This window comes from Eumetopias jubatus, unplaced genomic scaffold (genome assembly GCF_037043125.1).
Source record: "Eumetopias jubatus isolate StellerSeaLion01/CBP00866 unplaced genomic scaffold, mEumJub1_p1.0 scaffold_11, whole genome shotgun sequence".
NCBI lineage: Eukaryota > Metazoa > Chordata > Mammalia > Carnivora > Otariidae > Eumetopias > Eumetopias jubatus.
This window is the reverse complement of record NW_028274817.1, coordinates 90416098-90426370: the sequence shown is the minus strand read 5'-3', so window position 1 is coordinate 90426370 and position 10273 is coordinate 90416098. Positions and strand designations below refer to the sequence as shown.

The window sequence follows — 10273 nt, the reverse complement described above, 5'->3', positions numbered from 1 at the left end:
ATTTTGGATATAATGGATTAAATACAAATATTATTATTATTTTAATATTTTATTTATTTATTTGACAGAGAGAGAGAGCGAGAGAGAGCACAAGCAGGGGAAGTGGCAGGCAGAGGGAGAAGCAGGCTTCCCGCTGAGCAGGGAGCCCCATGCAGGGCTCGATCCCAGGACCCGGGGATCATGACCTGAGCCGAAGGCAGCTGCTTAACTGACTGAGCCACCCAGGTGCCCCTAAATACAAATATTATTAAAATGAATCCCACCTCCTTCCTTTTTTTTTCTAGTGTGACTACAGGAACATTTACATACATATGTGGCTAACGTGTTTCCATTGGACAGTGCTTCTATAGGGAGAAGCACCAGGTTCCTGAATGGTTGCTATCTTTCAACCTTTGCCAGATGATTCTCTTCCCTCTAGGCCAGGTCTAGCAAGTCAAATAATGCAGATTTCATAATTGGAAGGAAGGCTGCAAGTCATTTGGAAATTAGGTGATGAAAATGCAATAGGATCATAACTCCTGCATGACAGTTTGCTTTTCTGAGTCTTTCTTTTTCCAAATGGAATAGTCCCTGCTCTGTTCTCTCCTCTAGCTAATTTGCATCTTATTTTCTTTCTGTCGGAAGTGTCATTTCCTGTGATTGATGAAACCATCTTGGCTAAGTGCAAAAACAAGACCACCATGTTATTCAAACCGGATTCACTACAAATATTTTCCTCCTCTGGATTGGGAAGAATTCACATTGCAATGTTTGGTTACTTGCAGAAACTGTAGTCAAGATTACAAGAACAAAAAATATTACCCTTTACAAATATGAAAAGAAATCGAGATGCTATCTGGCAGAACAATTTTTCTTTAATCCTAGGTCATGTCTATATGTGGCCTCTGAACTTGTCATTTTTTGACTCAAGGGTTTTAGGGTTATCTTAATGATGGGTTTCTATACAATTAATTATACTATGCAATAGATTTAATTCACTTGAGTTGATTCAGTTTTTAGAGATTATTTTAACAAGACTGTAGCCTTCTTTTTATGAACACTCTCAATCAGTACCAGCAGTGTTAGAACTTTATAATTATTATTACCCGAAAAAAAGAAAGATGTGTCAAATAAAAGGAAACAGATCCTTTCTCTTTAGGAGGCAGCTGGGACCACCTATATTGACATATACTCCCCTGATGCCTTTTTTCCTGCTTTGCTTGAGTTTCTTTTAAATTATTTTTATTGAATTTATTAAAATATCAGACTTGTTTATTATTTTGCATTACTATTTTAAGCTACCTATAGTAGAATTCACTATTGAGTTTTAACACATGTATAGATTTTTGTAACACCACTAATAGGATGTAGAACAATTCCAGCAATGCCCCAAATTCCCTCCTGCTACCTCTTTGCAGTCAAATACTTGTCCTACCTATGACCCCTGGCAACCACATTGACGGGTTGTCTGTCCCTATAATTTTTGCCTTTTAAACAATGCCATATTAATGGAATCATATAGTATTTAACCTTTTGAGACTGGTGCCTTTTAATTAGCACAATTATTTGTGCTAATTAAAAGGCATTTGAGATTCATTCACGTTGTCGCAGCGATCAATAGCTTGTTCCTTTTTATTGCTCACTACAACACTATGTTTATCTATTCACAGAATCGGGCATGTTTCGGTTGTTTCCAGATTTTTGCAACTACAAATTATGCTGCCATAAATGTTCATGTACAGGTTTTTGCGTGAACGTAAGTTTCATTTCAATAGGGTGAATACTGAGGAGTGGGATTTCTGGGTCATATAGAAGTGTGTGTTTAAATTTATAGGAAATTGCCAAACTGCTTTCCAGAGTGGCTGTGCCATTTTGCATTCCAACCAGCAACATCTGAGAATCGCAGTTGCTTTGCAGCCTCACTGGCACTAGATATCAGTATTTTTTCTACTTTAGCCATTCTAATAGGAGTATAATGATATCCCATTGTAGTTTTAACTTGCATATCCCTAATGATTAAGAATGTTGAGCATCAAAAAAAAAAAAAAAAAAGAATGTTGAGCATCTTTTCATGTGTTTATTTGCTATCTGTACATCTTCTTTGGTAAAATATCTACTGAAATCTTTTGCCCAATTTTTAAAATTGGTTTATCTCAGGGGCGCCCAGGTGGCTCAGTCGTTAAAACGTCTGCCTTTGGCTCAGGTCGTGACCTCCATGTCCTGGGATTGAGCCCCGCATCGGACTTCCTGCTCAGTAGGGAGTCTGCTTCTCTCTCTCTCCCTCTGCCCCTCCCTACTGCTCGTTCTCTGTCTCTCAAATAAATAAATAAAATCTTTAAAAAAACAAAAATAAAATTAGTTTATCTCAGATTTTTGAGATATGTCTTTTGTCAGATATGCGACTTTCAAAAATTTCTCTCAGTCTGTGGCTTGTCTTTTCATTTACTCTGTCTTTCACAGAGCAAAAATTTTAAATTTGGGAGATGTCTACTTTTCCGATTTTTTTCTGTCTTGTGACTTTGTTATGCTTGCTTATTACTTCTAGGAAACTTTTTGTAGATTTTAAAAATTTTATACATAGATAATCATGTCATGGGCAAAAAAAAGTCCTCCTTTCCAATCTATGTACCCTTATTTCTTACTCTTATCTTATTTCGCTACCTAGGACTTCCAGTAGGATGTTGAATAGGAGTGGTGAGAGAGGACATCCTTGTCTTGTTTCTGATCTTGGGGGAAATTGTCCATACTGAAGTACAGTTTCAAGTATGATTGTAGCTATGGATATTTTGTAGATGTTCTTTACCAAGTTGACAATATTCCTATTTCCTAGTTTGCTGAGAGTTTTTATCAGAAATGGGTCCTGGGGAGTTGCCTGGGTGGCTCAGTTGGTTAAGTGTCCGACTCTTGATTTTGGCTCAGGTCACGATCTCAGGGCTGTGCAATCGAGCCCCATGTTGGGCTCCCCGGTCAGTGGGAAGTCTGCTTGAGATTCTCCCCCTTTCCCCCTTTTCTTCCTCTCTCTTTCTCAAATAAAGAAATAAATCTTAAAAAATGGGTGCTGGGGATTTATCAAATGATTTTTCTGCATATATTGATATAATCATGATTTTTTTCTTCTTTAGCCTGCTGATGTGATAGATTATATTCATTGATTTTTGATTGTTGAACCAGCCTTGCATACCTGGAATAAATACCATTTGGTCATGGTGTATAATTTTTTTATACATTGTTGGATTTAATGCTAATATTTTGTTGAGGACTGTTGCATTTATATTCATGAGAGATACTTGTCTATAGCTTTCCTTTCTTGTAAGGTCTTTACCAGATTGTGGTATTAAGTTAAATCTGGCCTCATAGATGAATTAAGAAGTATTCCCTCTGCTTCCATTTTCTGAAAGATATTGTGGAGAATTGTTATTATTTCTTCCTTTAAGATTTGGGAGAATTCACTCGTGAAATTATCTGGCCTGATGCATTCTTTTAGAAGGTTACTAATTGTTGATTTAGTCTTTTAATAGGGTTATTCAGCATACCTGCTTCTCCTTTTGTGAGTTTTGGTAGTTTGCATATTTGAAGGACTTGGTCTAAGTTATCAAAAATGTGGGCATAGAGTTGTTCATAGTATTCCTTTATTACCCATGGGATTGGGAATGACTGCCCATCTTTCATTTCTGATATTAGCAATTTATGTCTTCTCTTTTTTCCTTGGTTACCCTGGCTAGAGGTTTTTCAATTTTATTTGTCTTTCCAAAGAACCAACTTGTGGTTTTGTTGCTTTTCCCTATTTCCTGTTTTCAATTTCACTGGTTTCTGCTCTAATTTTTATTACTACTTCTTTCCTTCTCCTTGCTTTAGACCTAAATTGCTCTTTCTTAGTTTCCTAATGTGGATTCTTAGGTTATTGATTTTAGATCTTTATTTTCTTAAATTATATTTAATGCAACAAATTTCCCTCTACACACTAGTTTTGCCCACATGCCACAAATTTGGTATGTTGTATTTTTATTTTTATTTAGTTCCACGTTCAGACCCTGACCACATTTTCTTAGATTTATAGCTAAAACTTTCATGGGGGGGGGCTACTGTACATGGTATTATTAAAATTTTGGTTTCTAATTGTTCATTATTAATGTCTAGAAATATAAGTGTTTGGATGTTGATCTGGTATCTGTGAGCTTGCCAAACTCAGTAGCTTTAAGTGCTTTTTTTGAAGATTACTTGAGATTTTCTATGTAGGCAATCATGTCATCTGGGAATATGGATAGTTTTATCTACCCGTCTCCAATATGTATAACTTTTATTTCTTTTTCTTGATTCATTGCACTTGCTAGTGCTTCCAGTATGATACTGAGTAAGAGTGATGAGAGTGGGCATCCTTACCTTGATCCTAGTCATAGGGAGAAATCATTCAGTCTTTCACCATCAAGTATGATGTTAGCTATAGGGTTTTTATAGCTGTCTTTTTTCAGGTTGGGAAGTTCCCTTGTATTTCTTGCTTGCTGAGAGTTTTTATCATGAATGGATGTTGAATTTTGTGAAATGATTTTTCTGTATTTTTTTTGGTATAATCATTTTTTCTTTAATCTGTTAATACAGTGGATTGCATTGACTGATTTTCTGGTGTTGAACCATCCTTGCATTCCTGGAGATAAAACCCCACTTGGTGTGATGTATTTACCAGATTGCTGGGTTAAATAGCTAAGATTCTATTGAAGATTTTTGTATCTATTTTAAGAGGGATGTGGTCTACAGTTCTCTCTTCTGGTATTCTCTTTCTTTGTTTCTTATATCAGAGTAATGGTGGCTCATCAAATGAATTGAGAAGTGTTCCCTCATCTTCTTAAATGCATAGCAGAATTCTACAGTGAAATTAGCTGGGTCTGGAATTTTCTTTTTTGGAAGAATTTTAACTATGAAATCAATTTCTTTAATAGATACAAGGCTATTCAAGTTATTTATTTTTTCTTATGGTGAGTTTTGGTAGGCTTTGACTTTCAAGGAATTGGTCTAGTTTATCCAAACTGTTACATTTACGTGCATAGACTTGTTTTTAGCATTCTTTCATTGTCCTTTAATGTCTGTGACTCAGTAATGATATCTCCTCTTTAATTTCTGATATTTACCATATGTGTCTTCTCTCTTTTACTTGATCATCAAGCTAGAGGTTTACCAGTTTTGTTGATATTTTCATAGTATCAGCTTTTTGTTTAGATATTATCTATTGTTTTACTTTTCTGTTTTACTGTTACTGTTGTTTTCTCTGTTTTCAATTTTTATCTTTTCTTTATTACATCCTTCCATTTGCTTGCTTTAGGTTACTTGTCTTTTTTTTTTCATTTCTTAATTTGGAAGCTTAAGTTATTGATTTGAGACATTTCTTTCTGTTTTTAAACATTTTTTTATTTGAGTATAGTTAACACACAACATAGTGATTCAACTTCTCTATACATGAGGTAAGACCTTTCTTTTCTAATATAAGCACTCAATGCTATAAAATTTTCTCTAGGCACTACTTTGGGTACATCAAACATATTGTAATATACTTTATTTCTATTTTTATTCAGTTCAAAGTATTTTCTAACTTTCTTGAGACTTCCTCTTTGAACCATGGATTATGTACTAGTGTATTGTTTAATTTCCAAATGTTTAGAGATTGCCCAGATATCCTTCTGTTATCAGTTTCTAGTTTAATCATGTTATGGTCAGAGAACATATTTTTAGTAACCTTAATTCTTCTAAGTTTAATAAAGTTTGTTGTATGGCTTAGCATATGGTTTAATTTGGTAAATGTTTCCCTGAACACTTGAAAAGAGTATATATTCTCTTGTTGGGGGGAAGGTTGTATAAATGTCAATTCGATCCAGTTAGTTGATGATGTTGTTTATCCTTTAATATCTTTGCTGATTTTATGGCTACTCATTCTATCAATTGCTTAGAGAGGAATGTTGAAATGCACAGATATTGTTGTGAATTTGTTTCTCTTTTCAGTTCTGTCAGTTTTTGCTTCATTTATTTTGAAGCTCTGTTGGCAGTTGCATACACATTCAGAGTTTTTATGTCTTCTTGATGAATCATTATGTAGTGTTCTTCTTTGTCCCTGGTTATTTTCCTTGTTCTGAAGTGTATTTTGTCTAATATTAACATGCCCACTCCAGCTTTTTTCCTTTTGGTTGGTATTTGTATGTTATATCCTTTTCTATCCTTTCATTTTTAACTTACTTCTATCATTGTGTTTCAAGTAGGTTTCTTATAGACAACATATAGTTGTGTCTTTGTGTGTGTGTGTTGTTTTTAAATCCAATCTAAATAGCGCTGACTTTTAATTGGTTTGTTTAAACCATTTACATTTAATGTAATTACTGATATTGTTGTACTGTGCTGTAGCATTTTATTATTAGTTTCTGCTTTTCTCTTATGTGTTTCACCCCGCCCCCATGTGTTTCATTCCTCTGTTTTCCCTTACTTCTCTTCTTTGAGTTATTCAAATGCTTTTTAGAATTCCATTTAAATCTCTACTGGGTTTTTGACTGTATCTCTTTGAATTGTTTTTTTCGGTGATTGCTGAAGGGAATACCATATATACACCCAACTTTACATAATCTAATTAGCATTAATATCTTACCATGTCACAAAAAACAAAGAAAACTTGTGAGTATATAGTAATTTTAGTCTTTCCCCTTTATAAAGTTTTCATATGTATTATGTCTATCTATATTGAAAATTTCATCAGACAGCATTATGATTTTTGCTTCTGACAAATATTGTATTGTTACACTAAGTTAAAGACAGAAAAATGATCCATTTTATTTAGGCGGATATTTACCATTTTTGTTGCTATTCAATTGCTATTGATTTTCCAGGTTTCTTTTAGTCAGTATTTCCTTTCTACTTGAAGAATTTCTTTAAAGCAAGTCTATTAGTGATGAATTCTCTTAGATTTTTTTTTTTGAGAACATCTTTATTTTCCCTTTATTCCTGAAGGATATTTTCACAGGATATAGTATTCTGGGTTGACAGGCAGGTCTTTTCTTTTAGCACTTTAAAAATATTGTTCCACTCTTTTGGTCTCCATGGTTTCTGATGGAAAAAATCTGTACTCATTTGGATCTTTGTCCTCTACATGTAATATGTTGTTTTTCTGTGGATGCTTTGCAGATTTTATCTTAATCTTTCATTTCCAGCAGTTTGTTTATGATTTGTATAGGCATGGTTTTCTTTCAGTTTATTCTCTTTGGGGTTCACTGAGCTTCTTAGATTTATAAAGTTTGTTTTCCACAAAACTTGGAGAGTTTCAGTCATTATTTATTCAATTTTTTTCTCCTCTCTTTTTGAAAATTTCATGATATGAATGTTAGACCTTTTGATATTGTTCCATAGGCCTCGAAGGCTCTAGTTGTTTTTTTAAGCTCAGTTTTTCAGATTGCATTATTTCTAGTGATGTATCATCAAATTTACTAATTCTTTCCTCTTTCATCACCATTCTATTGAGGCCTTTCAATTTTTAAATTTCTGTTATTGTAGCTTTCAGTTTTAGGATGCCATTTGGTTCATTTTTATAGGTTCTATTTCTTAGATGAACACTTATATCCTTGCATTTCTTTCAAAATTGTTCACCCTTACTTCTTATAGCATGATCATAATAGCTGCTCTAAAATCTCATCTGGTAATTACAACATTTGGTTATCTCAAGGTTGGCATCTGTTGATTGCCTTTTCCCTTGACAATTATTCAAATTTGTCTGAATCTTTGTATGTTGAGGAATTTTGGAGTGTATTTGGGCATTTTGAATACTATATATCATGAGACTCCGATTCCTATAAAAATCTTCCAAAGAATGTTATTTTTAAAATTTTGTTTCAGCAGGCATTCAATGCAATTCCATCCAGACTGCAAGTCCTAAACCAGCTTCTGTGGGCTACAGATCCGACGTCACTTCAGTTTTCAGAGCCACTGCAGTGCCCTTCCAGTTTGTATTTTTTTTGTACGTCTTTGCTGTGTTCATTACAGCTGGTTTCACACACATGAGCAGTTTGGGACTGAGGTAGTACTTCATATAGAGATTTAAAAATCCCTATTGATAGCTTCATCATCTCAATAGTTCTCTCTGATTCCTAGGGTGGTTTTTTTTTTTCTTCTTCTTCTTCTAGTAGTTTGGCTAGAAAGCCAGAGCTTTAATGTCTCTACATTTTCATGCACTCCTCGTGACCGGGCCTAACTTAGGGCAAAGCAGTGAAAGAAGAGAGCCTGTGGGGCTGCCACTGCTGCTCCCATTACCACCACTTTTGTTCAGTGTAGTGCAGGGAAAATATAAAAAAGAGTCTTCCACTCCACAGGAGCAGCCTCTGTTATACCAGTGGAGGAAGGGGCTGCCTTTTCTTTGCTGGCACTCAAAATAGCTTGGGACAATCTCCATCTTACTAGGAGCAGGGGACTCTTATTTTGTTGCTCATGTTGTTGAGTCAAGAGAGGTTTGTCCCCCACTCCTGCTTCTCTAGCCAAAGAAAGCGATCGGATCTGACTTTATCTGTGCCTGTTAGTTGTTTTGGTTTGGGGTTGCCACAGAGCTTAAGCCAGGATGTAAAAGACAGGGGGCAAAAAACCCAGGCAATTCATTGCTGGGTTGTCCTTTGAGTATTGAATTCTATATCTATCCACCTGCTCTTATTCTTTTTTTTTTTCCAGCACAATTCTATTTAATAGAGGTGGGCAGCAGGATGTTCCACTATGATTAACTTAGTCCAGGGACCTGTCAACATTAGGTAGAGAAGAAGCCACCATCATTCTTTTGGGAGTAGCCTCCATTGGTGGCTGCAGTGTGAGGGGACACTGTGGATCCCTGAATGCTGTGGATAGACTCCTTCTTAGGGTTGATCCAGTGTCTGATGTTAGCTAGGGAAGTGATGGAAGGTGGCAGAGGAGGGGGTAAAAGTTCTCCAGGGAATTGGGTCTTGATGATTCCATGGGTATCCTGGGTGGTCTCCTGGTGTAAGAGTATCTCACTTTTGTTCTTGAACGTCCCTGTGTGGTGGTTGTACAAGGCTGCTAAGCAGAAATCCAGGTCATCCTTTGGTATCTCAGGATCAAAAAAATAAACATCCCGCCTCATGGAGGTGATCGTGGGAGTTGAGCTGAGCCGACTCCAGGGTTCCTGTTGCTGAGCAAGGTAAGCTGGGTTCTTATATGGCAGTTTCTTGGAAGCCCGGAGTTTTCCCAGGAAGGTATCATCGTTATCCAATGTAGGGTGCTGGAAGGGGTCTCAGGTGAAAGGCATGGTAAAATGCGGAGTGAGCCGCTGGTGTGAGGGATGGGAAGCCCGCGCAGCCACAAAGCTGCTCTTATCCTTTTATAGCATTTTGTGCAGTGTTCTTAGTTATAATCTGTTGGGGAGATAGTATAGAATGTATTTACTCCATTTTTACTAGACCCAAACTGACCTGCTTTGCTTTTACAAGCACATGATATTTATAGTATGAAAAGAAAAATGTTTCATTGGGGGAGTGGTTTTTTTTCCAAATTTTTATTTAAATTCTAATTAGTTAACATATAGTTCAATATTGGTTTCAGGAGTAGAATTCACTGATTCATCAGTTACATGTGACACCCCGTGCTCATCACAACAAATGCCCTCCTTAATGCCCATCACCCATTTAACCCATCCCCCACCCACCTCCCTCCATCAACCCCTCAGTTTGTTCTCTATCATTAAGAGTCTCTTATGGTTTGCTTTCCTCTTTTTTCCCCCTTTCCCATATGTTCATCTGTTTTCTTTCCTAAATTCCACACATGAGTGAAATCATATGGTATTGTCTTTCTCTGACTTACTTTGCTTAGCATAATACACTCTACCTCCATCCATGTCATTGCAAATGGCAAGATTTCATTCTTTTTGATGGCTGAGTAATGTTCCTGTGTGTGTGCGTGTGTGTGTGTGTGTGTGTGTGCGCGCGCGTGTGTGTGTGTGTGTGTGTGTGTGTGTGTGTGTACCACATCTTCTTTATCCATTCATCAATTGATGGACGACACTTGGGCTCTTTCCATAGTCTGGCTATTGTTGATAATGTTGCTATAAACATCAGGGTGCATGTGCCCTTAGAATCTGCATTTTTGTATCCTTTGGGTAAATACCTAGTAGTGCAATTGCTGGGTCGTAAGGTAGTTCTATTTTTCACTTTCTGAGTAACCTCCATACTGTTTTCCAGAGTGGCTGCACCAGCTTGCATTCCCACCAACATTGTGTGTGGGGGCTGTTTTTTAAACATGAAGATTCTCAGGCCTTACCCCTAGACATAATAAA

At 36.2% G+C, this 10273-nt stretch overlaps 1 protein-coding gene across 1 annotated transcript; it reads right to left on the bottom strand.

The window, feature by feature from the left end:
* Positions 1-8734: 8734 nt before the first annotated feature.
* On the bottom strand, positions 8735-9250 carry LOC114216703 (cilia- and flagella-associated protein 276-like). The gene is given in 1 exon segment (XM_028113331.1): positions 8735-9250. A coding segment is annotated over 1 exon segment (516 nt).
* Positions 9251-10273: the final 1023 nt, after the last annotated feature.